The 23,151-nt window shown below is 50.2% G+C and overlaps 11 protein-coding genes across 11 annotated transcripts; 5 read left to right on the plus strand and 6 right to left on the minus strand.

Moving 5' to 3' along the window:
- Positions 1-805: 805 nt before the first annotated feature.
- ASPVEDRAFT_81990 (uncharacterized protein) lies at positions 806-1,399 on the plus strand (the record flags this gene model as incomplete). The annotated part of the gene is made up of 2 exons (XM_040817119.1): positions 806-992; positions 1,044-1,399. The coding sequence occupies 2 exons, from the start codon at positions 806-808 to the stop codon at positions 1,397-1,399; spliced, it is 543 nt and encodes a 180-aa protein (XP_040666179.1).
- Positions 1,400-1,637: 238 nt separating this feature from the next.
- Positions 1,638-2,363, minus strand: ASPVEDRAFT_565728 (uncharacterized protein). The gene has a single exon (XM_040815228.1). It carries the CDS (start codon positions 2,077-2,079, stop codon positions 1,675-1,677), a length of 405 nt encoding a protein of 134 aa, XP_040666180.1. The 5' UTR covers positions 2,080-2,363; the 3' UTR covers positions 1,638-1,674.
- Positions 2,364-3,021: 658 nt separating this feature from the next.
- ASPVEDRAFT_129001 (serine/threonine-protein kinase) lies at positions 3,022-4,310 on the plus strand (the record flags this gene model as incomplete). Its single annotated transcript, XM_040806596.1, has 2 exons — positions 3,022-3,607; positions 3,661-4,310. 2 exons carry the CDS (start codon positions 3,022-3,024, stop codon positions 4,308-4,310), a joined length of 1,236 nt encoding a protein of 411 aa, XP_040666181.1.
- Positions 4,311-5,226: 916 nt separating this feature from the next.
- Positions 5,227-6,349, minus strand: ASPVEDRAFT_51606 (SDR family NAD(P)-dependent oxidoreductase; the record flags this gene model as incomplete). The annotated part of the gene is made up of 4 exons (XM_040814503.1): positions 5,227-5,599; positions 5,676-5,827; positions 5,907-6,094; positions 6,184-6,349. 4 exons carry the CDS (start codon positions 6,347-6,349, stop codon positions 5,227-5,229), a joined length of 879 nt encoding a protein of 292 aa, XP_040666182.1.
- A 255-nt stretch (positions 6,350-6,604) lies between these two features.
- On the minus strand, positions 6,605-7,740 carry ASPVEDRAFT_128155 (uncharacterized protein; the record flags this gene model as incomplete). The annotated part of the gene is made up of 2 exons (XM_040806520.1): positions 6,605-7,288; positions 7,381-7,740. 2 exons carry the CDS (start codon positions 7,738-7,740, stop codon positions 6,605-6,607), a joined length of 1,044 nt encoding a protein of 347 aa, XP_040666183.1.
- Positions 7,741-8,790: 1,050 nt separating this feature from the next.
- On the minus strand, positions 8,791-9,759 carry ASPVEDRAFT_27150 (hemolysin III family protein; the record flags this gene model as incomplete). Its single annotated transcript, XM_040809984.1, has 1 exon — positions 8,791-9,759. One exon carries the CDS (start codon positions 9,757-9,759, stop codon positions 8,791-8,793), a length of 969 nt encoding a protein of 322 aa, XP_040666184.1.
- A 92-nt stretch (positions 9,760-9,851) lies between these two features.
- Positions 9,852-11,466, plus strand: ASPVEDRAFT_189396 (uncharacterized protein). Its single transcript, XM_040809045.1, has 2 exons — positions 9,852-10,323; positions 10,377-11,466. The coding sequence occupies exons 1-2, from the start codon at positions 10,223-10,225 to the stop codon at positions 11,242-11,244; spliced, it is 969 nt and encodes a 322-aa protein (XP_040666185.1). The 5' UTR covers positions 9,852-10,222; the 3' UTR covers positions 11,245-11,466.
- ASPVEDRAFT_127705 (uncharacterized protein) lies at positions 11,394-12,718 on the minus strand (the record flags this gene model as incomplete). The annotated part of the gene is made up of 2 exons (XM_040806489.1): positions 11,394-11,588; positions 11,642-12,718. The coding sequence occupies 2 exons, from the start codon at positions 12,716-12,718 to the stop codon at positions 11,394-11,396; spliced, it is 1,272 nt and encodes a 423-aa protein (XP_040666186.1).
- Positions 12,719-13,161: 443 nt separating this feature from the next.
- On the plus strand, positions 13,162-14,505 carry ASPVEDRAFT_39888 (Tvp18 family protein). Its single transcript, XM_040812028.1, has 4 exons — positions 13,162-13,335; positions 13,402-13,417; positions 13,661-13,756; positions 13,806-14,505. Exons 1-4 carry the CDS (start codon positions 13,296-13,298, stop codon positions 14,104-14,106), a joined length of 453 nt encoding a protein of 150 aa, XP_040666187.1. The 5' UTR covers positions 13,162-13,295; the 3' UTR covers positions 14,107-14,505.
- Positions 14,506-18,124: 3,619 nt separating this feature from the next.
- Positions 18,125-20,969, plus strand: ASPVEDRAFT_128517 (Aim21 family protein; the record flags this gene model as incomplete). The annotated part of the gene is made up of 2 exons (XM_040806558.1): positions 18,125-19,064; positions 19,129-20,969. 2 exons carry the CDS (start codon positions 18,125-18,127, stop codon positions 20,967-20,969), a joined length of 2,781 nt encoding a protein of 926 aa, XP_040666188.1.
- An 892-nt stretch (positions 20,970-21,861) lies between these two features.
- ASPVEDRAFT_127421 (transcription factor SUA7) lies at positions 21,862-22,917 on the minus strand (the record flags this gene model as incomplete). The annotated part of the gene is made up of 1 exon (XM_040806453.1): positions 21,862-22,917. The coding sequence occupies one exon, from the start codon at positions 22,915-22,917 to the stop codon at positions 21,862-21,864; it is 1,056 nt and encodes a 351-aa protein (XP_040666189.1).
- Positions 22,918-23,151: the final 234 nt, after the last annotated feature.

The raw sequence follows: 23,151 nt of genomic DNA on the forward strand, positions 1-23,151 counted from the left end.
CTTGTGTACACCGTTTGCACAGCATAGTAAATGATATCATATTACGCACAGAACATTACACAATAGCTTCATACCTCCCCACGTAAGCAGATAGAGCCATGATGCAAATCTATACGGAACACACAATATAGGGCGACAGTCAACTGATGCTTGACTCAAGTGGTGGCAAAAGCTTTCCCAGCTCGTTCAACCTAAGCTGGGCTGTGGGCGCGATATCACGGGCACCCACAAACGCTCACCAAACAATAAACACAGGAGGCAAATCTCAACCCAGTCCAGTGATCGACAGCGTTTTTGCAAGCTGACCGGTCCACTATCGCATCACCGATCAGCTATGTTTGTGTGTTTGTGATGACTCCAAGGGGGGCGGAGTGGGAGCCTCAGTAGAACTAGGTAGCACACAATAATACGAGTCGACAGAGTACGAACTACGAACCCAAGTATGGATCCATTACTATCTACGGAGTATGACTACTGTCGAGTGCGGGACTGGATGCCTAAACCCAGACCCGAAGCTGCTTAGGTAGCTCAGATACCAGCCGGTAGCGACCTATTCGGAGATAGATTGCGAATAAGTGGATGCAGTCAGGCACTAAGGTTCCGACGCGGTGTCTTGAGTTTTTTGAGGTTCTTGGTTCCAACTGAAAGGTATAGTGCCAACCAAGAAACAGCAGCAGAAGGGGGTTCGTAAGAGGGACACTTTGTAGGATTCGTTGGTTGGTTGGCGAGTTGGAGGGGGCCAGGAGAACCTTCCAAGTTGTACGAAGTACACTCGTCAACTACCCCGGATTTGACCAGGCAGACAATGAGCTGCGCGCGTGAACTTTCAATCGGGCGGTCGCGGAAGGAACTAGGCGGGATCCGGCGAGAGTACGTCTCTTCCTCGCTCTCTCATCTGATGGGCTTATTGGGTTGGCTATCTTTGGACAAAGAGTCTGGACAGGCACCTCAAGTGGTTGGCTGGGTCTGGCAGGCCATGGAAGTCGACGCTGGTATACGGATCCATGGAATATGGAACCATGCTAAGGACTAAGAAGAGGCAGTGATCCTCGATAGGCATCAGGAAGAGAAGGAAGAGGAGCAGGGGCCAATGAGAAAATCGCCGAGTGTTTGCTGGGAGAGGGATGATGAGCTCATGCGCAGGGAGGCGGCGCATCAACAAGAGGCAGACAGACAGGCAGCGGCGGAGATCAATGGGCCTCAGGCTTCAGTTGGGGGCGCACAGACCTGGCCAGGCTCCGCACAGCGGCGCCCAGCCCTGTTCTGGACAGCAAACGTGGCAACAATCCGGCCAATCACGGCCCGCGGCGGCTGGCTTGGATCCCCCGTTCTTCTCGAAGGAAGCGGGCGATTGGCTCTGCGCTGCTGCCTCACTTTCGTGTTTGGCATGGTCGGGTGAGACTGGCAACGCTGGCTGCTTCACCACTGTCAGACTCAGTCCCAGGCCAATGCTTGTGCGGAGTTGTTTCTGCGAGTGGCAGGTATACGGGAGAGAACTACTGTGAGGACTTTCTATTTTGGATGGCTTCGGCGTCAAGAGTCACAGCCAGAACAGGACCGCTGGTTCAAGTGGACCAAACACGCACTGTCGACACCTTAATCTCAGCAGATTAAGGGCGAGATCCACAGTCCATGTTCCAGGTCGCAACTCGCAACCACATGGAAGCATAGCCATTATTGAAGCCAGTGGCAAGAGCCCGGAACTGGCTGTTTTCCCCGTGCGGCGTGCCGTCTGTCGCCTTCTTGCAGCCGTGGTTCAGTTTGAGATGTCTGTTTGAGGTGAGGAAAAAGAGAGAAGTCGGGTGGGTGGAGGCAAGGCTGGGCGCTATATACTCCGATGGCTACTTGAGAGCCTGAGCAGAACAGGGCGTTGAGATGGGGGTCCTCTGGTGTGAAATCAACGCCCGGGCACCATCTGCAGGCGCCTGCAGTGCCACGACTCCTGGCTGATGGTGATTTGCGCGCCCGCGGGTCTCTGCGGAGACCTCGTATGCACCAGCACGAACTTTGAAGGAGGGAAATGGAACATTCGAAAAAGACGGTGTGAGGGCAGTTGCCATCCGATCTCCAAGGCCCCATCCGTCGAGTCTCGCCAGACTCGAGCGCAGTTGGGGCCGATCCTGGATGTCATGAATCATCGTAGAGGCTGGTAAAATAAGAAACCCGGCCTGCCGCCCAATCAGCGTGCGTGGCGGGCAGGTGTGAGTGGGGGCCTGGCGGTGTGTGCAGCAGAGCGCAATGAGTGACCTGTGGGGGCCGCCAGCTGGGGCCGCCTATCAGCGCCCCGTTTGCCGCCGCGGCAGCCAGTCAGCGGGCCCCAGATGTAACCACGACGGAGAACGGGGGCAGCGCAGGCGGTGGCCACGAGCAGCCGTCCTCTCGCAATTAACATGCTCTGTTATGCTTCGCCGGTGTTGTTTTTATTACTGCTCGCCGTGCCCCGTTCCGCCGCTATCCTCCCCCTTTCCCTCGCATCCTTCCACGCCTCCTCCTGCTCTTACTTCTTCCTCCTCATCCTCTTCTATCCGTCTCTCCCTCGCCTTCTCTTCTTGTTTGCTTTCTTTCGTATTTATATATCAGTATTTTATCTTTCCTTCTAATACCTGGATTGCCGGTCAACAACAAACATCTACTTTAACTCTGCCAAGTCCTGGAACCGCTGGGCTGTGCAACTCAACTGAACTGCTCCATTCAACACAACACATCCAACCAACACATCTCCATCCCACTGTTGGATCTCTCCCTCTCCCTGGACTGCTGGATAGACTTGACCGACTTCACTCTTTCCATGGCTTCTTAAAGGCTTACCATCCGGTCTGATTTGGTGTTTTTTATCTCTCTCGCCAGCTCCCCAACTATAGGATATATCCCCCCCAGGATATACTACTCTACTACTACATACCGTCTCTCCAACTCCACTGGATCAGGCCTAGTTGTTCTTTCGCTTTCCTCCCCCCAAAGGAAAATTGAAGCTACTCGACTGCCATGCTGGCCCCGCCTCTCCCCTTCATGTATCCTCATATGCTTCCCACCCCTCCTCAGTCTCCCCCAATACCCCGCTATGCCCCGGAAGACCGCCTCGGACTGCTCCTAGCCAACCGGCTGGAGCTCACCAGCATCCTCGGAGTTGGCGCCTATGGTGTGGTATACACAGCCGTGGATATCCATACCGACGTTCTATACGCTGTCAAGGCCCTCAACAAAGCTGGTTTGGATCCCCGCCAGCTTAAGTTCCAGCAACGTGAGATCAAGCTCCACCACATGGCCAGCCAACACCCCAATGTCGTCTCCCTGGTTCGCATCATGGATTCCGTCGACTGCACCTATGTGGTTATAGAATTCTGCCCCGAAGGAGATCTGTTTTCAAGCATCACCGACAAGAGCCACTTTGTCGGGAACGATCTCCTGGTTAAGCGCGTTTTTCTTCAAATCCTGGATGCGGTCCACTACTGCCACTCGCTCGGAATCTACCACAGGGATCTCAAGCCGGAGAACATTCTGGTCACCGACCAGGGATTGACCGTCAAGTTGGCTGACTTTGGCCTTGCTACAATGGACTACCTCACCTCCGATTTTGGATGCGGGTCGACATTCTACATGTCGCCAGGTAACATCTCTCCCCTATACGGTCCAGACTTGACGAGGCTAACCTTATCACAGAGTGCCAGCAACCGAACCCCCGCCCGATGTCATACTACCAATCAGCACCGAATGACGTCTGGAGCTTGGGTGTCATCCTCGTCAATTTGACCTGCGGTCGTAACCCGTGGAAGCGTGCCTCATTCGAGGATTCCACCTTCCGCGCCTATCTCAAGGACCCGTTCTTCCTCAAGTCCATCCTCCCCTTGTCGGACGAGATGGTCTGTATTCTCAGCCGCATCTTCGAGCCTGACCCCTCAAGGCGGATTACCATTCCGGAGCTGCGCCAAATCATTCTGGACTGTCCACGATTCACTCTCAACCCCATGACTCCTTGGGGGTCAACAACTGGACCACTTGTCAACTACATCCACCCTCCACAGGTTCCCGTCCCTGTTGTCGAGGACGCCTTGAACACCGAACCTTCTGTCTGCTCCTCTGATTCGTCTCAATACTCGGATGCCTTCTCCGCCGTCTCGGATGCTTCTTCCTACACGGAAGGCTATTCAGACATGGACAGCATGTCCTCTCTTGGACCGGACGAGACAGCCTGCAAGGATGACTTTCCCCAATTGGACCCTGTCGCATGCGGTGATATTCCAGAACCACCTGTGACCGAACCATTCGTGGTTTGCCAACAACCATACACCTACCCTATACCCGTCTGTTAATTCGCAGACTCGCGAACACGATTTACGTCGAAACACATTCAACCTTGACGCCATTCCTTCTTTGGACATTTTTTTTATTACCCACTGTATTATTTTCCCGGACTACCACCTGGTTCCCTTTTTTCTCACCTGGACATACGATTAATTGTTTTCTGGCCTGGATTGTGGACTTCCTTGGATCTTGCCTGGTTTTTGCCATGCCAATCGGAATTCCCAAGGATTAACCCAAGGATTGCCGAAGGATAATGCCTTTAGTCAATCCTATGGATCGATCCACTGGGACCAGAAATTTGAATTTCTGTTATAATATCTTGGAGATGATAATTCTCTTGGGAGGGTCACTTTGGTACTTTGAATTATTGTTGCGGAGCTTGGAGTTTTTATATGGTTTCTTGATTTTTAGTTTTGTTGCTGTGAGAAAATACCCCCTGGAAGATGAAGCATGCATACACTTGGACTGTCTTGTTGGATATTTTTGTTTTTGTTTCCCCAATACTTTTTTATGTTAGGAGTTGGACGGCTGTTGGTCACGTCACCCTTGCTTAGGCTTGGGTTGGGATATACCCGGAGATTCTTATACGAAAGGCAGGCTTCTTGTTGATAAATTGTCTGGCTTGTTTAGCTTGGTGGATAGTTGCTTATGGCATGCGCAATGCGCGAAGCGATATAAATACGATGCTCTCGATACGATAACGTCTTGACATTCACTTTCACCATCATCCTTGTTTACCATCAACATTCCATGGAACAAAGTTTTCTTCGAAGGTTAGGCTTTGAGCTTATGGCCGGCCATGTGGACACGAGCCATGTATCATATATACTTTATCAAATAGATAGTACCTTAATATAGATCACAATAACCAACAACCGCGTGCTTTAAATTCCCCGCCTCAAAAAGCAAATAAAAAAAAGTTATTTACATATTCCGCCCCCCAGTAACCCGAATCGTCTCCCCATTAACATAACTAAACAACGGACTCGCAACCGCAAGAACACTCCTCGCCGCCTCCTCAGGACTCGCAGGCCGCCCAAGCGGAATATCAGGGTAAGTCTGCTTCTCACCCCCCTGGCGCGCATTGATCTGCTGTCCCGGAATGCCCAGGGCAACCTTGGTGCCGTCGGGCGTGGTAATAAAAGCGCCCTTCTCCTTCGCGGCCGTGAGTCGCGTCTGCACGAATCCGAAAGCGATGGTGTTGCTGCGCACGCCGAACTGAGGACCCCATTCTTTGGCGATTGTGCGGGTCAGCCCGACCACGCCGGCTTTGGCGAGGGCGTAGTTTGCTTGACCTCTGTTTTCATTAGCATTGTCATTGCCCGTTGGTATGGGGTGCGGGTGAAGAGGCCTGGGCCAGGACAGGGACTTACGCATTCCCGTGGAGACCACTCGTACTCGAGATGTTGATGACAACTCGGGGTTCGCCGTCCTTCACGCGGAAGTACTTGGCCGCGGCGCGGATGAGCTTAAACGGCGCTGTGTTGTGCACCGCGACCATGGTATCCCATTGCTTGTCGGTGATCTGTTTGCTTGTTAGCCGGCCATGAACATAATATAATAAGGCAGCTCGTTGGATGATAAGTAGGTAGGTAGGTAGGTACCTTGTGAATAACGCCGTCCCATGTAAATCCGGCATTGTTAACGATGACATGGATCTTGCCGTTCCCGAATTCAGCGGCCTTGTCGACGAGAGTCTGGATGTACTTGTCGTCGAGAATGTCTCCGACGACCGCAATGGCGCGGCCGGACTCGGCGCCGTTGATAGCGTCGACTACGGCGCTGGCTTTCCCTATAACCCGGAATGTTAGACCCAGTTTGATTTTTTTTTTTTTTTTTTTAAGAGATCAGAGATGGGTTGAATAGAGGATTTTGACGTACCGCCGTCAATGTCAGCAACAACGACCTTTGCGCCCTCGTTGGCGAAAAGCCGTGCTGCTTCGGCGCCGATGCCTTGGCCTGCGCCGGTGATGATGGCGACTTGGCCGGCAAGCAGGCCGCGGGGGTAGTTGAGGTGGGCGTTTAGCTGGGAGAGGCGGGAGGCCATTTTTGCTACTTTCTTTTCTTTACAAAAAACCAAGATGGAGTTGGGGATGGAGATGGAGATGGATGATGGTGTTATAAAGTATGCGGCGAGGGGTTTGCCGAGGCCCGTTGGTTAGAGAGCAGCCGAGAGCCGTCCGGCTGCATCCTATATCGCCGAACAAAACAAAAGCTAAATAAATAAAGTAAATAAACATCTTGTGTCTCATTAAATACTAGTATGTGCTATGCGATAGTAATTAGATTAGTTATTACATGGCTAGGTGTAGCTAGGTAAATTGCAAATACAGTCTGCCTCCGAGATGGCATGGAGAAAACTATCGGCCATCGCTTCCGAGCCCCCAGTGATCTGTTGCAGCCAGCTTCCTCCCAGTCCGTCTTCCTTAAACCCCGCCGCACCTTTAAGAAGGCCGAGAGTCTCCTTGCAGAGCAGGATGCGCCCTCGGATGAGGAATCGGCGGACCCGGCGGCCCTCGTCTGGCCCCATCTCATACTCGCCGTAACTCGCTGTTTCACGGGGACCCTCCCTCGCTTGCGGGATGAAATCGTACGTAGTCCAGAAGTCCAGCAATTGGAAGGTGATCTCGATAGTAGACATGCAGAGAATTAAACTTGTGTCGTTGGCGCTGTGGTTGTCCTTGTGTCCGCTGGGGCACTGCAAGAGCCCACGACATACCGAGAGTGCTGCCTGCACTCCTTGGAGCATCTGGTCGAACCGCAGCTGCCCCGGGTTAACAACCATTTGCCGGAGATTGTCGTGATAGAAAACTAGGGTTTCTGCGCAGTCACATGTTGGTCGTAGCACACTCGGGATGTGAACGGCGAGAGGAAACGTGGTTAGCCCTTTTGTGATGAACTCTTTCTGAAGAAATGTCGGTGACATTGAAGCCGCACAGGGACTATTGGCCATTGAGTCCGGGTAGAGCGAAGGGTACTCCGTGTACTCCGCCAGGGCCATGGACGCATTTGAAACGTCGTTCATGGGGTTTTCGGATAGACTCTGTACCGTCTGTAGACTCTGCGAGGGTTAGAAACAGACGACGGAGCAATATCAGATGAGAGCAAAATTACCATGTCGGTATCGCTGCGCGTGAAGCGCGGACTCGGTATAGCCTCTATGCTTTTCTTGGCCAGTCGATCGCTCGACGTAAATGTACGCTTGCTCTCCTGCAACTGTCCCAATTTCCGAAGCGTAGACCGATTCTTGCTCCCCTTGGGCTTGCCGGACCGGTTGGCGGCTCGGTAACGACACAGGAGCCCATGGCGGAGGCAGCGAATGCACGTATCCTTCTCGGTCAGATTGCACTTCACTTTTGACTGCCTGCAGTTTTCACAGGCAGTTCGGAGCTTCGGTGTTTCTCCGTTGTTGGAGGGTGCGCTAGATTCACTGAGCATCGAGGGCCACGGGTGGTTTCAGAAGCTTCTGCTATGCAAGAGCGGATCTGTAGTCGGCCAAGGAAAAGGGAAAAGAACAACTCTTTGGGGCCCATCAGCCAAGTACCATCTAGCGCATTGTGATTATATATACGCAGTTGTATATATTCTCAGCCAATTTATGTCGCAGACCTCAGTTCATACTTGACTGGGGACCCGAGCGCAGAAGAAAGTCAGCCGTTGTGAAACCCCAAAAATTCTGATCCACCTGGCAGCGTTCCAACCAACTGTGATTCATGCCTCTACCTGCACGCCTCAAGCAGTCCAACTGACTCCAGCCGGCCAGAAACCTAGGCAATGGAGACCAATCACTGCATGCAGTCGACGGTTCCTGGTCGAAGGCGAGAACCGCCACCCAGTGCAGTCTCGTGGAGTCCAGCACGGCAATGCCGATGAATAAGCTTAGGTGCAACATCGTGTACAAATCATGTACAGACGACGTGGGGTGGTTGTAAGTCGATTAACCCTCTTGCGGCTTGGTTGCCCCAAAAAAAAATAAATAAAAAATAACAGCCTCCTGGACTGATGTAATATCCAATAAAAAAGGGCATCATCTGCTAAGGGATGCATATTTGGGATGCAGGCCAGCGCAGCATGTGAGTTGTAATCAGGCGCAAGCAGGCACGCCTCTACTGCCTGGCTTGGGTTGCAAAACCGCACAGGAAGCAGTGGAATTCACAGGCTTCGACAGCTGCCCACCCCTCTTGCAGCCTCTTCTCTCTTTTGTAATATGGTCTCTTTCGTTGGGTTGTCCCCGTTTTAGGGTAAACTCAACTCAACTCTTAGTCGCACAAGTCGCCATGGTCAGCATGGAGAACCCTTTTTAAGGTTGGACAAATCTCGTTTGGTGAGCGTCAGAGCCCATATCATGACCGCCCGTCATTTATACCACGCTAAGATTGGACATTGCGACTTCTGGCCCAAGGTAACGTGTTATCCACTCGCAACCTTTTTCTTTTTTCTCTTTTTTCTTGGGCCTGTTCGTGTGATCATCAAGTTCATCATGACGAATCACAGAATGGCACCCGGAGGACAGCTCTCTGCGGTCCCGCTATGTCTATGATCAAAAGCCCTCAAAAGTCCTGTCAGATGAGCCATTGCGGCGCAGACAACAAGCACATGAAAGATCTGATGCGAACTCCCCCAAAGATCGAACTTCCCTGGTCGCAACCGTTCGGGGACTCGGGCTGCATATATCCCCGCTCCTAGGATGTACAGAAATCCCTGGAGCAAGAGCCAGCCGAGTCCAATCTGACGCACCATCTGGTCACGCCCGTAGAGCTGCAGCCCATGGACTACAGGAAACACTGCCGACAGACCCATGCTCACAAACATGCCTGCCCGGAATGGGCGCCAACGGGGGGTCCGGAACTGAGGAAAGATCGAAACAACGACGCAGCCAAGGCCCATTGTGCAGATCATGCTCCAATAAAGCTTCTGCAACTCAGGAACGCAGTAGAAACCATAGTAGACACTAGGAACAAAGCTGCCCACAATTAGTCCCACAATACCAATATAGTCGAACGTGTTTCCAATGCGTGCCACAATCGGGGAATGATTTGAAATGGTATGATAGAACGCCGACATCCCCAGGCAAAAGGCAGCTCCGGCGAAGAAGCAGCCAAACGCTAGGATATCATCATGGGCGGCAGTTTCATAGCGTGGCGCAACGGCTCGATATAGCTGAATAGCCGCAGGGGCGGCAAGTAGAGATGGCAGTAGATGCGTGTATATATTGACAGTCTCGTTGTGAATATATGCCAGGGATTGGAACGACCCCAGGAACGAGTAGGATGCTGGTCGGTATCCTGTATGAATATGCTGGTTATCGCGCTGCCAGTGGGGCAAATCATCCCAGTGCAGAAGAGATCTGATAGCCCGAGGAGGATCCTCCAAGACTGTAGTCGCAACAGAGGCTGTCTGACAGCTTCCTGGGTCCTTCTCATGGCTTTCGGTGGGACGACGCTGACTGGGTGGCATCTCGAATAAGCAATAATGCAGGCAAACTGAGATCAGAAAAGAAATGAAAGAAGCGATAGCGCGACCAAGATTGCTAAGTATGTATTAATATGGCTTGTATATGTCTCATTATAGCGATGCCCAAAATATGTTGTAGTAGAAAAAAAGAAGAGTATGTTGAGCCACTCAACAAAGTACCCCCGTACCTCGGCGGCTGTTGGGAGGCAAACAAGACAAACATCTCTTGAGGCGGGCCCACAGTTTCCCCGCGGACATTCTTCAGGCCCTCTTGGGTTGCCATCCTACATCTCAGATCGCACAGACTGTGCCAATGTCTTGCACAAGTATCAGCTGCAAAACGCTATCTATCATTCAAATCCCGTTCTTTACCATCGACTCCCGGTGACGGGAGGTCCGAGATCCCACCTACATACCATATCTGACCTCATTTTATGCCGAATGCGAAATCGACTCACCTGCAGCTATGAGTGGTCGAGCACCTCCTGGGAAATGGCCCCATAGTCGTTTGAAACCGGTGACTGATCCCCTCGAGTCCGTAGGGTTCGTGTCCAAAGGAGATCGCAAGTATGACATTCGTTCTTTTGGACCTCTGGCTCGGCCGAGTTGACCCCGCGCAGGTTACTAAACCCGAAAGCCCAGAAGGACTACTATGACAAGATTGTGACTAGATACGTTGGATTTTGTGCGCGGCACTCCAAGGACTTAGATGCAGCCTGGTTGTCTTTGCCCCGAAGCGCCTCGACCGACGCAACAAGAAATCCTCCAGCTTCCGTTTCACAGTCCACCAAACCGGTGGTGTCACCCGGTCCCTCAGCTGCCACAGAGTTGTCCACCCTCCTTCTTTCCCTTCGTAAGCTTCGAGAGGCCGTATTGGCCACTGCCTCAACTACCCCCATCGCGTTTTCGCAACGAATCCATGTGTTCTCCATCAAAGTCTCAATCCAAGCTCGGCATCCACCGTCTTACTTTCCTTCCCTCCGCCACCTTCTCGACGATCTTCACACCCCATATAATCCGTTACCGGAATCGGACTTGAAGGATCACATTTCATACCTCATCCTTGACTATGCGTGCCGGCAAGAGGATCTAGCTGCCGCCTTTGAGCTCCGCGCAAGGGCGCGCAGGCAGTACAGCTACCAGTCACGGGAGGTTGATCAGGCTCTGCAAGCCATCGCGCATGATAATTGGATTTTATTTTGGCGGGTTCGAAAAGAAGTTGATTCAACCATGCGTGCAGTGATGAACTGGGCAGAAGATCGGGTTCGACGGCACGCTCTTAAAGCAGTTGGTAAGGCTTACTTGGGTGTCGATGTTGCGTGGATTGTTGAAGGCTGTACTGGGGATCACACATGGACATGGGAGAAGTTGACGGAGAGAGAGAAACTAGGATGGGAGAAAGAAGGCGATAGGATTATAATCCGCAAACCGAGACCAAAGCCAAAACCCGAGGGCAACCTTACGCCCATTCAGGAAAGCACAGGTTGATGCCTTGATTACGATATATTTGTTATGATACTGCATGGCGACTCTGGAGCATCGGTACTGGCGTTTAGTAAAAGTGTGCTGCTGGTGTTAAAAGCAGCACATGAGGTGTATTCATAGACATATATATCACCTACCACAACTAATATTGTTCATAACTTGAAATCTGTGTTCAGTCGGTCCAGATTCGTATGTCCCGTGATTGGCTGTTTGGCAATGACTTCGACAAGTCCATGCTTCAATTCCACAGACTTGTCAGAGCACAACTCATAGACTGTTGCCAGATTGAATACGAGGCTGGAGAATGAGAGCTGCTTCTGGACCAAGGATTCCAGGACCTCACGCGCCTGAATACAGTATTGTTAGTCCTGTGGCACAGCAGATAGAAACAGAAACGTACCTCACTTAGCCGGCCAGTATACAGCAGGCATACGGCTAGGTTCTGGGAGATAATGGCGTCATCGGTTTCCTTGTCCTTGATATCTAGTAGGCTGCGCCATTCTAGAACTGCATCGTCGTAACGTCCTTCAGCCATACTGAGGAGAGGTTTAAATATTGCATCACCAGTGTCACTAAAACCCACACATAATTTCCTCGCCGCGTCAATATCGCCAACCGAGAGTAAAAGAAGCACTGTTCTTAATTTGGTAACTTCATTGACGTGTTCCGTCTGTGTTAAACCCTCCAGCGATCTTTTGGCTGCGTCGAGATCTCCCATTTCAATCAGCGCATTGACCGTTCGCACCCCAAGATCGGACAACCTCTGTTTCCAGACTTCTCGTTCAGCGGGATCTATGTCCGGGCGCATAATCTCTCTTCGCGCTTCCAGGCCGATCTCGTACAAACCTCCGATCCCCCTACGCGGGTCACCGAATCCTATACTCTGTAGCCTGATGGCCAAGACACGAAGAGGCCATGGTGCAATGTGCTGTGGGAAGTTTGATTGATGGACATCTGCATCGGCGGCCTTAAGTTCGGGATCCACATAGTAGAACGTCGAACTTAGATCTTCAAGCGCTTTGGATTCTTGAGCTGCAATGACCGTATTGCCAGAAAGTTCTAGGCACGCCAGTCGCGTGTAAAACAGGGCAAATATCACCTTGATATTCTTCGGAGATATTAGAGTCGATGTTAGGATCGAGCCACACAGATAAGCGGCTAAGAGAAAATGGCCTTCAGCCAGGAGCCTCTCAAGAGTACCGAGTGATGAATCCAATGTCGCATCGGATGTGAGCGATATAAATTCAGACCGCAAGGCATGTGGAATGTCGACTTGCGAGAGCGAATGGTAGTTGTCATACCGGAGAAGAAACGACAGGTCCTTGTCCAAATCTAATGATAGTTCTTTTGGGGCTAGCGGATCCAGTGAGTTAAACGAGGCGCCCGTACACGACCCATAATCGGCTGTGTTCTGATTCAAGAGCGTAGATATCTTGCCCGGGTCCTCAGCGTTCAGAGGGCTAGGTATCATCAGCATACATGCGGCCGCTTGTAGATTACATATCTTACTCGTCTGGTTGGTCTAGCGGACCCTTGGTTGAACTACGTGGTCGCGACGCTGATTTAGTTAGTGCTATTATTATCATACAAGCAGAAATAATAGCTGTTCTTACATCTGGAGACATTGCGGCTGTGCTTGTTATCGTCCATGACCGCTAGGCGCAGTTGATAATTGAACTGTTGTCACCCTTCAGAACAATATGTATAGCGGCTGGGCTCGTATTAGGTTAAGTTAATAAAGCAAAGATTTTGGAGAAACAATGAGACTGGGAAATTGAATATAGCTTTCAGGGTGATGCGGAGAATTGAAGTTATTTACTCCTCAGCCGTTATCTTGAGGAGCGATTCTGCCTGTAGGCGGTGAAGCGATCGGCGAGAATGGCAAGCTGGCCCCAGTTTTTGTTTGTTGCCTCTGCCTTTCAAACATCTACAAGCCACTCTTCGCAATCTTCCTTGTTTCATCGATTCAACCCCCTCGCTTCCATTCAACCTTCTTCCCAGCAACTCGCCAGCTATATTCTCTTTGCGATAAGTGCTATACTTGAACCGTAACAATGTCTGTTATCACGGAAGAATTGCGCTCAAGAAACTTCAGTATGACTTCCCGCTCGCCATATTGGCAGTAAGCAAAGAGATAGAAACTAACACCTCATCATCTAGGTATCTACGGTCAATGGTCTGTACCCGATTCCCTGAATATATTTCAATCCTTCTCCCTCGTTACAACGTTGCGCATCACCAAACCATTCGGTGATAAATAATGGCTGCCTGGAATCTCAAATGGATATGCTTGGCATTGTTTGCACTGGTTTGGCGCGCTGTAGCAACACTGGCATCTCTCCCACGGCCTGCTCGCCTTTAAAAACTGTCACATCGCGTCTATTGCAAGAGTAAATTGCTGACAATCAATGGCTGTTAGGACGGGTGTGCTGTGCATCATCCTGTGTCTTGCCGTCGGTATCGCCAACATTTTCTCGTTCAATGCGGTCCTCATCGTTTTCAGTATTCTGTGCATGTGAGTTAGATCATACCCCGGTAGCATTTCCTATAGCTCATCTATATAGCGTTTCCGGTTGCATCCTCATCTTCACTGAGGTGCCTTTCCTCCTTAGAATCTGCCCTACATCAGAGAAATTCGACACTTTTATCCGACGCTTCACAACCAACTGGATGCGTGCTGGAATGTACACCGTCATGAGTGTTGTTCAGTGGCTTAGTCTCATTGAGAGAGGCTCTAGTTTAATTGCGGCCGCCGTCCTCCTTCTCATCGCCGGTATTTTCTATGCTCTGGCTGGCCTCAAGAGCCAGGACTTTGTTGGCAGCAAGACCTTGGGCGGACAAGGCATTGCGCAAATGATCGTTTAGTGGAATCACCAATTCCCGCTGGACCGTTGCATATTGATCTTAGTTTGCACTTTCTGTCGGCGCCAATCTGGCCGATGGGCCAGAAAGACAATGAAGAAAAATGAGTTTTAAAAATGATGTGCTGAGTTCTTCCTATGTCCAACGCACCACGATTACGAATTGACGCTGCTATTCCCAACGCCGCTGTTCAAGCCTTGTACTACTACCTCATGTTGGTTTGACAAAGCCAGATCCTGTCTGAGACTCGAGTTGGCTTTTTGGAGCACGCACATCTGTTTACCCTTCTGTATGGGTTGGATTTGCATTGTTATATCCTGTTTCTGTTTTGAAGACTTAGCTGATGATCGCGTGTGATTGTCCTTGGCTGGTCAGTGTTATTTCCCGTTATAGTGTATACCCTAATGCAAGCATCCTGGTGATGAACCACTAGATATAACTTGATTATCTCGTAGCAAATTGCTGTAAATGCCAACGGTTTTCATTCGATCTCGGAGACTACATGATCGCCGCGCTAGTAATCGTAATGTAGATCACGGAAGTGGAAACTGCGGCGACTATCATTCTATGCGATCAATGCCAACCGCACCCGAAAGTCTTTGCAGGTGTACTCGGCTTGCCATTGACGGCGATTCTACAAATATTCCCCAAGTTAACAGCTACTAACTGGGTTAAGATCTGGGTCATCCAGTCCGTATTTATGAGGATGTTCCAATGAGAAGTACTCTTCCGGAGAGTACTGTCTCAAACTTTGAAGGATTGCACTCATGATCAATACAGGCTGATATCTGATCACAATGGGTGTATGTCTAAGAAATGCTGGAATAATAATACGAAGAAGAGGGTATTGAAGGGTAATTATCATCATTTGTTTAGTTTATGGGCTTACTAACGTTGTTCCTAGTTGGGGCCAACAGCTGAACGACCAGAGTGTAGCTGGTATTCAGAAAGTAGATCCTGACCATCTCCTGCCTTTTCGTTATCCACTCAAAGAAGAATGATTGCCTTGAAATCATATCTTTATACTCGGGGTGTATGGCTGTATTTGCTTGTTGGATGTTAAGAGCTATCTATCTACAACCATATCGCTGCACCGAACGCGCAGGACTCGTCGCTATGGATTGCTAATATGGAAGAGCGCTACTATATTTCAAACCCGTGCGTCGATAACATTGGAGACCTCTTTTCCTCTCTTGAATCAAACTGTTTGTCCGCATTGACGGTAGAAACCGGGAGAAGAACTATACAATGCCTATATACGTCATTGCCCAGAAACCCCTCAATCAGCTACCCCGCATTATGATAACTTACAAGAATCAAGTATCTCACTCGGGAGACCAATCTCGGCAAGGGACGGGCTTCAGGGGAATGATCAAGAACATATTGCAAGATCTCTGAGTCTGAATTCCCCAATCAAGGAAACGTAACGGAGCGAAAGATTGGTGCCAGGCGAAAGCTGACTAGCTGGCTAGGCAGCTAACCATGAGCGTCCACGACTCAATGCTCACTCCGTGGCTTCTTGGTTTGAGCTATTTGTTTGTTGAGGCGCCGAATGGAATATCGCCCTCTGCCAGTATCAAGGCAGCGATGTTTCTGATACTCCAGTGGTCTGAGGGTATGCGAGTTGATCGGCCTTGTCCTGCATAACAGCAGGGATATCTCTACTATGGCTATATTCAACAAGGATCTCACGTAGATAGATAGGGTGAATACTGAATAGGCTTGTAGAAATAAATCTCTCAACTTTCAGTTGAAATCCAGCAGATACAAATGGAGTATCTCAACCACGGTTCGGGCTGAGCCACAGGTCCGGCTGTTGTATCCTCATTACCTCCTGAAATAAATGAATCCGCAACAAGCGGCTAGGAACGGAGATCTTCCCCAGAACAGTCCACTTGGGCGGTTTTTCAAACTTTTCTAGGCGGTATCTTACTCCACTGTGCAGTAGCAGAAACGCAAATTACAGTATGCAAATACTAATTCTGGCCAACTTTGGCCGACAGTAGGAGTTCATAGAGCAATATTGTGTCTCTAGGAAACTCCGGGGTGTCCCTGATCGGCCTGTAGGTACCAAGTTTGAATACAACACCCAATTAACATGGCCTGATTAACCAATCTACCAGGTTTTTGGTGGCGTGCTTGTGTGAGAAGAATCCTCTGCCTGTCTATCAGTTATGTCCATTACTTTAGGGTAGGCTACTATTCTCAGGCTGCTCATAAGTTCAATAAGGCGCATATACAGGATTTACAGTTAGAAAGATTGATAACAAGCAGTTATAAGAACATTGATAACCACTTGTTACAAACATGAAGTCTTACATGCAGTGAAGAGCAAAGCACAAGTTCAAACCGTACCTCATACTCACCAATAACTTGCCAACGACTGACTTAGATATTGGTTTTTGGTTTACAGATGGTTGAGACTGGCCCAAGCTCTAAGAGCGATTCCAACTCTTCAGTGCTCACCGCCTCCTTGACTGATGTGATCGTCCAAGAGGGGATAGTTGCAGCCAGTCAGATGCGCTTCGATACAATCCACACCCCGCCAGTGGCTCGAGCCTTGACTCTCAGTCCAAGCCTATAAACCAGACCATGTGCAAATGGACTGCAATGTGTATACACAACCACAAATAAAAAAAGGGGCCGCTTGGCTAGCGGTGGGATTAATGACTCGGGCTTGAAAACGAGAGCTAAGGGAAGAGATAAGCTGGGTGGATTTAGCTGGTTCAAATGATGAGCGATATATTAATAGGCCTGATAAAGAGTTTGAGCTCATGATTTCCGCCCTATCTGTGCGCCTTGAGTATACCTAGGTAGATTGAAAATGACCGAATGGAGTTGAGACATGTTTATGCAAGAAAATGCCTCAGCTCAATCTTGAAAAGGCCGCAGAAAACCAAAATCGGCCTCCCCTCTTACCAAGGTAAAAGAAGGGAGTAATTCTATTCTCTGGCAAAACAGCCTGAGCTTTTAGAAATATGGAAATCACCGGTATTTTACCATGAGTTAGTCTTGCTTGGAATTGTGTCCAGTTTCCGTTTGAAGCCCGGACTTTTATGAAGGAGGTAGTATACCAACTCTCGAGAAGAACCTTGAAAACTTTTAAAAACCAGCGGTTTTTTTTGCGGAAGCATTGTAATTGCGACGAACGACCCTCGTTGGTTCACAGCCCCCGTACAGTCACCATACAGTTTCGAGACCGTGGAGGAGGCCCTCGAATGGCGTCAAAGGACGTCACGAGCCAGCGGAGTGGGCCGTGGCAGGAAGAAAGCGGTAAGGCGGCGTTTTAGGGCCACTGGTTATCTTACATGCAGTAATTGTCGGTTTTTGCAGGCCTGGAGAAACAGCCGTTCGGAGAAGTCATACATCATCTGCTCCTCCTGCTGCTCTGGCTTCTTTCTGCGTTTTCAGTCGTCTCAATTCAGAGCCCCCATATACTCTTCCCACGGTCAATACTCTATTTCGTCAATTCACTAAACACTCCTGCTGAGATCCCCGTCACTCTATCAATCGCCCTTTGCCCTCTCGATCTTAGCTATAAAGACTAAATCTCCAGTCTGTTATCATTGCCGCATCAGTGAGTACATGTCTCCCCCATACCCCCTTCCCATCCATGGGCCCAGATACGAATCCAGTCTCCTGGGCTAAGGAATGTTGCTGCCGCTTTCAGCTGCTGAGCGGTGAGATTGGGGGGTTTCCTTTATCTTATCATGGCCTCGGCGTCGACACTCTGCCCTGTTTGCATTTGGCCCTACACCGTCTCTCTCCGACCCCGGTTCTTCTAAGGGACCCGGAGCTAGAACTGATATCTGAGTTGGTCAGGCTTGAGACTGGTGAATTTATAGGTGCAATTTACTGTGTGAAGTTGTTTGGGGGCATTCATTCCTATACCTCAGCCTGCGCCCATTACTTCACAGCTACCAAGCTTTATAACCTTCTGGATGCTCGGGCTCGATTGCTAATCAGAAATAAAGTACACTCTAGTTCATTTTGACCAATATCGTACATATACCAGTTCAATATGGCGACACAATCGGGTCCGGGTCCCGTCGTGCCCCCTCGTCCGTCAAGATCGCCTCTCGAGAAAGCTCCAACCCCAGACTTGCCGAAAATCCCTCCTCGTCCAAGCCGTCGCATTGACCGTGCCGCGTCTCCTATGAGCTCCAATTACGCCCCCTCCCCGTTGAACGAGCCTCCTAATGGTTCGACCTTGTCTCGGACTGTTTCCAACGACCTGCCCCCTCGGCCTCCCAGTGTGACAATACCATCGCTTGGTGAAGAAGGCATTGAATACGAGGATTTGGATGCCATTAATGCCGCCGACAACCAACACACAACTCCTGCGGAGACGCGGAACGTGGCCAGCGACCTTAAGCTTCATGCGCCCCGGCCTTCCCTCCCCACTTCCAGCGCCAAGGCCCAGGTGCAGGCGGTAACTCGCACAGATTCAAGCCAGGCTACAGCTGCAGGTTTGGGCACGATAGGATCTCCTGCGCAAGATGAACAGCCAGAACGGGTGGCTCGCCCCATCTCGTCCTCTCGGGGTTCACGGCCAGGCTCAACAGCGTCTTTCGACCGCCCACAGTCAAGCCATGATGATGAGCATGGCATTCCAGAAATCGGCCAGAGAGTTCCAATGTTAGCTAATGCAGGGGATGTACAAGCTCCTTCTCCCAGCCCTTATCTGGATCAGCCGAACCAGCGATCTGGGCGCGGCCATAACCGAACTCGTAGTGGTAGGGAAGCTTCTCTGCCACCCGGTAGCTATGGCCTTCATGGCCATGGTGTTCCCGCCAACGACAAGTTTGAGAAAGCTTGGTATGAGAAGCATCCAAACGAATACGTGAAGGACGAACAACAAGGACAATATGGATCCGGTACACCACGGCCTGATGGGGCCCTGAGTAGTGATGATCTGAACAAAATCGTTCGGGGCTCTGCCGTCACTGGCTCAGGTCTAGGTAAGTCTTTTTCTGACCACTAGGTATATTATAAAGGGGCATCTTTGCTAATTATGATTTCAAGGGACCTCCCCAGCCGTAACCGGGACACCAGAAGAAGAGATTGGCTACATTGCTGCCGATGAGTATAGTCATCGTCTTGCATCTCCACCTCCAGAATCGAAAGGTGACACCCGTCCCGTTGTTGAGTCCCCGCTCCGTCAGGCAAGCATTCCGGCCACCGAAGCACAAGGGCAAGAGAAAAAGGAGGCTTCCGTTATTCACGTCGATGAACCCTATCACCACCTCCATCACCCTGATGGTTTCGCTCAAACTCCGGACCCAGACGAAATAACACACAAGGGTATAGGAGAGGACGATAAAGAAGAACCGATATTGGCCGCCGATGAAGTGCGTCCTGAATCCGCATATCAGCACGCCGCTGTATCTCCAACGTTCCAGGATTATGAAGACCGAAGCCGAACGCCTAGCGTCAACGAAAGTCGATCGAATAGCAGAGCCACAAGTTATCGTGGCAGCACCCCCGCCCTGGCAAGATATAACTCTCGGGACGAAGAGATAGTAAATACGCCTCTCGAAGACGTTGAAGAATACGAGCCGTTGTTCCCCGAGGACGGATCGAAAGAGAGCAAACCCCTTGCCGCAGCGGAGGTCATGAAGAAGCGCCCGGACGCTCTTAAGCATCGGTTCCCTAGCGAGGACATTTGGGAAGATTCGCCTAACAGCCACCAGCTTCATGCCACTGTCTCCACCCCAGATATCCCGAAGCAGGACCGTTTTGAGACACCTGAACAAGAGGAAGCCCGCAAATCCCGAGAGCCCGGTATTGATAGCCACCAGGTTGCGAAGCGAATATTAGATTCAGGGGAGCAAGAACCTCCCACTCACCCCGGACTTGCGAAACAGAGGTTCCCCAGTCGAGATATTTGGGAAGACGCGCCGGAAAGCCAGACGCTGGTGACAACGATAGAGCCATCAGAAGAAAAACAGCTCACGAGTCCAGCGGTGCCCACAAAGCCGATCCTTCCCCGTCGACCTGAGAAGCGGCAACCTCCCCAGGTGGATGCGTCCACAAAACCGACTTCCCCGGTTGAGAAGCGACAGCCACCAGTTATTCCTGATAGACCAAAGCCTCAGATCCCCGCACGGCCAGCAAATCGCGCCGCCGCCCGAACAGAGGGTGAAGAAGCACAGGCCCCGCCAACCAAACCGAAACCAGCTGTTCCAGCTCGCCCAACTGGGGGTAAAATCGCTTCTATCAAGGCTGGTTTCCTCTCTGACTTGAACTCGCGCCTGCAGGTTGGTCCGCAGGCGCCTCCAAAACCTCAAGAAAAGAAGGAAGCCCCTGTAGAAAAGGGGCCGCTGAGCGACGCTCGAAAGGGCCGTGCTCGTGGTCCGGCTCGGAGAAAGCCTGCTGTTGAGAAGCCCGCTGCCCGCCTACCTACGATCCCCGAGATCAAGATAACCGAAACCTGGAATGTTTGGCAAATTCACGAGGACGGCAACCTAGTTGTCGGTGATGGGAATAAGGATGAGCAGCCTGGCACCACCCTGTCAACACCAGAGCCATCAGGCTCGGACGATACTATGGCACCCCCCCTGGCTCGGAATATGTCCGTTGAATCAGCAGATCCCCAGATACAACCCAAGGAAGAAGTCCTCGAGTCACCGAGTACCCAGACCATCATCGAGGCCTCGAAGACGGAAGATGTGAAAGAGGATCCACTCGTCGGTGCAACTGAGGTCGAGTCGTCGGAGGAAATGGCCGAGCAATTGGACAAGCAGGTCAACATTCCGTCTGCTGTGGCCGGCAACGCCGACAGTGTTGACAATGCAGCCGAGTCCCTGGCTGCCTCGGCTGATGGCAAACGACTTTCTGACGGCGATGAATCTATTGCACGTTAATTCGGTGTCCTCCCAGTGATCTATCTGTCTCTCGTTTCATGTCCATTATACGCTTCTTTCCTTTCTAGCCTAATTGGGATGCAGTGTTGTCTGCATATCTCAGACATAGAGCACTCTTGCTAAATGACAAGCCAATCTAAATCTAATCTCGTGCTACAAATCACCACTTCAATTCAGTTAGTTACCCTGTATGATCCTTTATTGTCTCTTAATACTCGGGCCTATGGCAAGGCTTGGCCATGTATTCGAACTCAAGTTTACGTCTACAACACAATAATCACCAATTAGAACATAGAACTTAGTATGATATCTCGAGTAGGTTTCTTGAGGATGAAAGGACCTATTTCTGTATATCTCTTTTTTTTGTTTTGCTCTAGGCTTTATCCCTTTCATGTTTGGAAACTACTGATATATTTATACTTGCTTTACAACGTAAATACCTTAGGAAGCTTACCATTCGAAGAGAGCGAGCCCGAGTTTAACATTTGATATCCACTGGTAAGAGGCACGGCAAAATAGGAATTCAATGGACGCAAATTCAATCAGGTATGGAGTTCTTTTAATCTCAATTTAGTCTCGTTGAACTGCTTTGCAAGCATACTAACGCCGAATTAAGTATGATGGAAATTAGAATGTATAAGAACGGAACAGCAAGGAAATGAATCCAGGGCCTCTAAATCCATGTTTTTTGTCTTCTTTTTTTTTTCTTTCTTTTTCTTTTTTTCTTGATGTTGTTGGGTATCTTGGAGTAATAGCCTATGGTATGATCTCCACGTTCTAACTACGCAAATCAAAAGACATAAATGGGTAAACATGTTGGCGGTGAGCCATAAGTGTGATGTCAAGTGTTCAACTTGGAAAAAAAAAAACAAAAAAAACCAACGCTTGCAGATTAGCTGGGTGGTAGGTTTTTCAGAGCGCCCTTCCCATCTTTGATCCATTCTTTATCAATCAAGGCGTCACGCTCAGCGTAGAGTTGTTTGTAGGCGCCGCGTATTGTACCATCGCTGACGTGCGCTACCTGGGAAATCTCCTTCGCGGACTTGGGGTGACCCATTAAGTATGAGGCCATGTAGATGCAAGCCGCAACGATGGAAAGTGGCGAGCGTCCAGCGAGATTGCCTTCGGTGGTTACGCGATCAGACAGAGACGAGGACACGCTGGTGACTTGGAACGGGAGATCGAGAAGATTGCAGAAACGATTGCAAAGGTCGCTGGGCTTCGTGGAGGTCGTTGCCGTGTAGGTGTCGTTGGGATCAGGCACGCCTCCATTCGAGACTACCGCATTATTTCGTTCAAGGTTCTGGGCGGTAAAGAACTTCTCTAGAGCTTTGTAAATGCGCCCAATTTCCTTTCTTGTTACCTTGGTAACAGCGAAAATTTCAGTGAAAGTGCGAGGAACTTTGCACTGGCGACAGGCGATGAAAATACATCCGGCGATGATCACATCTTGAGACTTGCCCTTGAACGCTTTTGCGTCGTCAACGATCTTGAAAAGATACTTGGCGGTGTCCGCCACGTTTTTCTGAATTCCGAAACCATCACATAGAGCACCGATTTCCTTGTACGCTGCAAGAAGAGCCTTGTTTGCCTTCTCACTGGACTGCTTATTTTGCGCGCGGTACAAATCGCGGACACGACCAGAACCACCGCTAGCAATTTGAGTCTCCAGCTGATCACCATTCAATAGCGGGTTTGTAGCATCACCAACACGCGAAGGGTCATCGTTGTTCTGGTCATCGTTCGAGAAGGTACGCCATTCAGAGTGCATATCGATCTCGCGATCCGCAAGCACTAGCCCACAGGAACCACAGACGGTTTCATGAGACCCGGGGAATTCCAAGTTTGGCGGCACTTCTTTACATTCTGGGCAAATGACGTGTGCCGAAAGATTCTTCTTCCACTGAGCGTTGGGGTCTTGCAGGGCTGCGGGAGATATGGCGGCCATCTTCGGTGATTTAGTACTCTTGGCGTGTTCACGTAGCTGTTTCGGTGGCTTTGATGATTTCAAACGCTTATCCGCAAGTGTATTTTTTCGGGTACAGAAACGAATGAACAGTGGCGAATACAGATTGGCGGCTGTAGTTCGTCAACGGACAATTGAGGATCTCGTTCTCAGTAGGAAATAAAAGAGTGGAATACGAGCAGCGGCGCAAATATCGAGGACTTGTTTTTCAAGTCA

This window comes from Aspergillus versicolor, assembly GCF_001890125.1.
Source record: "Aspergillus versicolor CBS 583.65 unplaced genomic scaffold ASPVEscaffold_3, whole genome shotgun sequence".
Classification (NCBI taxonomy): domain Eukaryota; kingdom Fungi; phylum Ascomycota; class Eurotiomycetes; order Eurotiales; family Aspergillaceae; genus Aspergillus; species Aspergillus versicolor.

Excerpts from the sequence above, each read along its gene's own strand:
- ASPVEDRAFT_565728 (XM_040815228.1), bottom strand. The coding sequence starts at position 2,079 with ATGGGGCCTTGGAGATCGGATGGCAACTGCCCTCACACCGTCTTTTTC.
- ASPVEDRAFT_189396 (XM_040809045.1), top strand. The coding sequence starts at position 10,223 with ATGAGTGGTCGAGCACCTCCTGGGAAATGGCCCCATAGTCGTTTGAAA. Across the intron at positions 10,324-10,376 it reads GTGTCCAAAGGAGATCGCAA|GTTACTAAACCCGAAAGCCC; the intron begins GTATGACATTCG and ends GACCCCGCGCAG.
- ASPVEDRAFT_39888 (XM_040812028.1), top strand. The coding sequence starts at position 13,296 with ATGTCTGTTATCACGGAAGAATTGCGCTCAAGAAACTTCA. Across the intron at positions 13,757-13,805 it reads GTTTTCAGTATTCTGTGCAT|CGTTTCCGGTTGCATCCTCA; the intron begins GTGAGTTAGATC and ends TCATCTATATAG.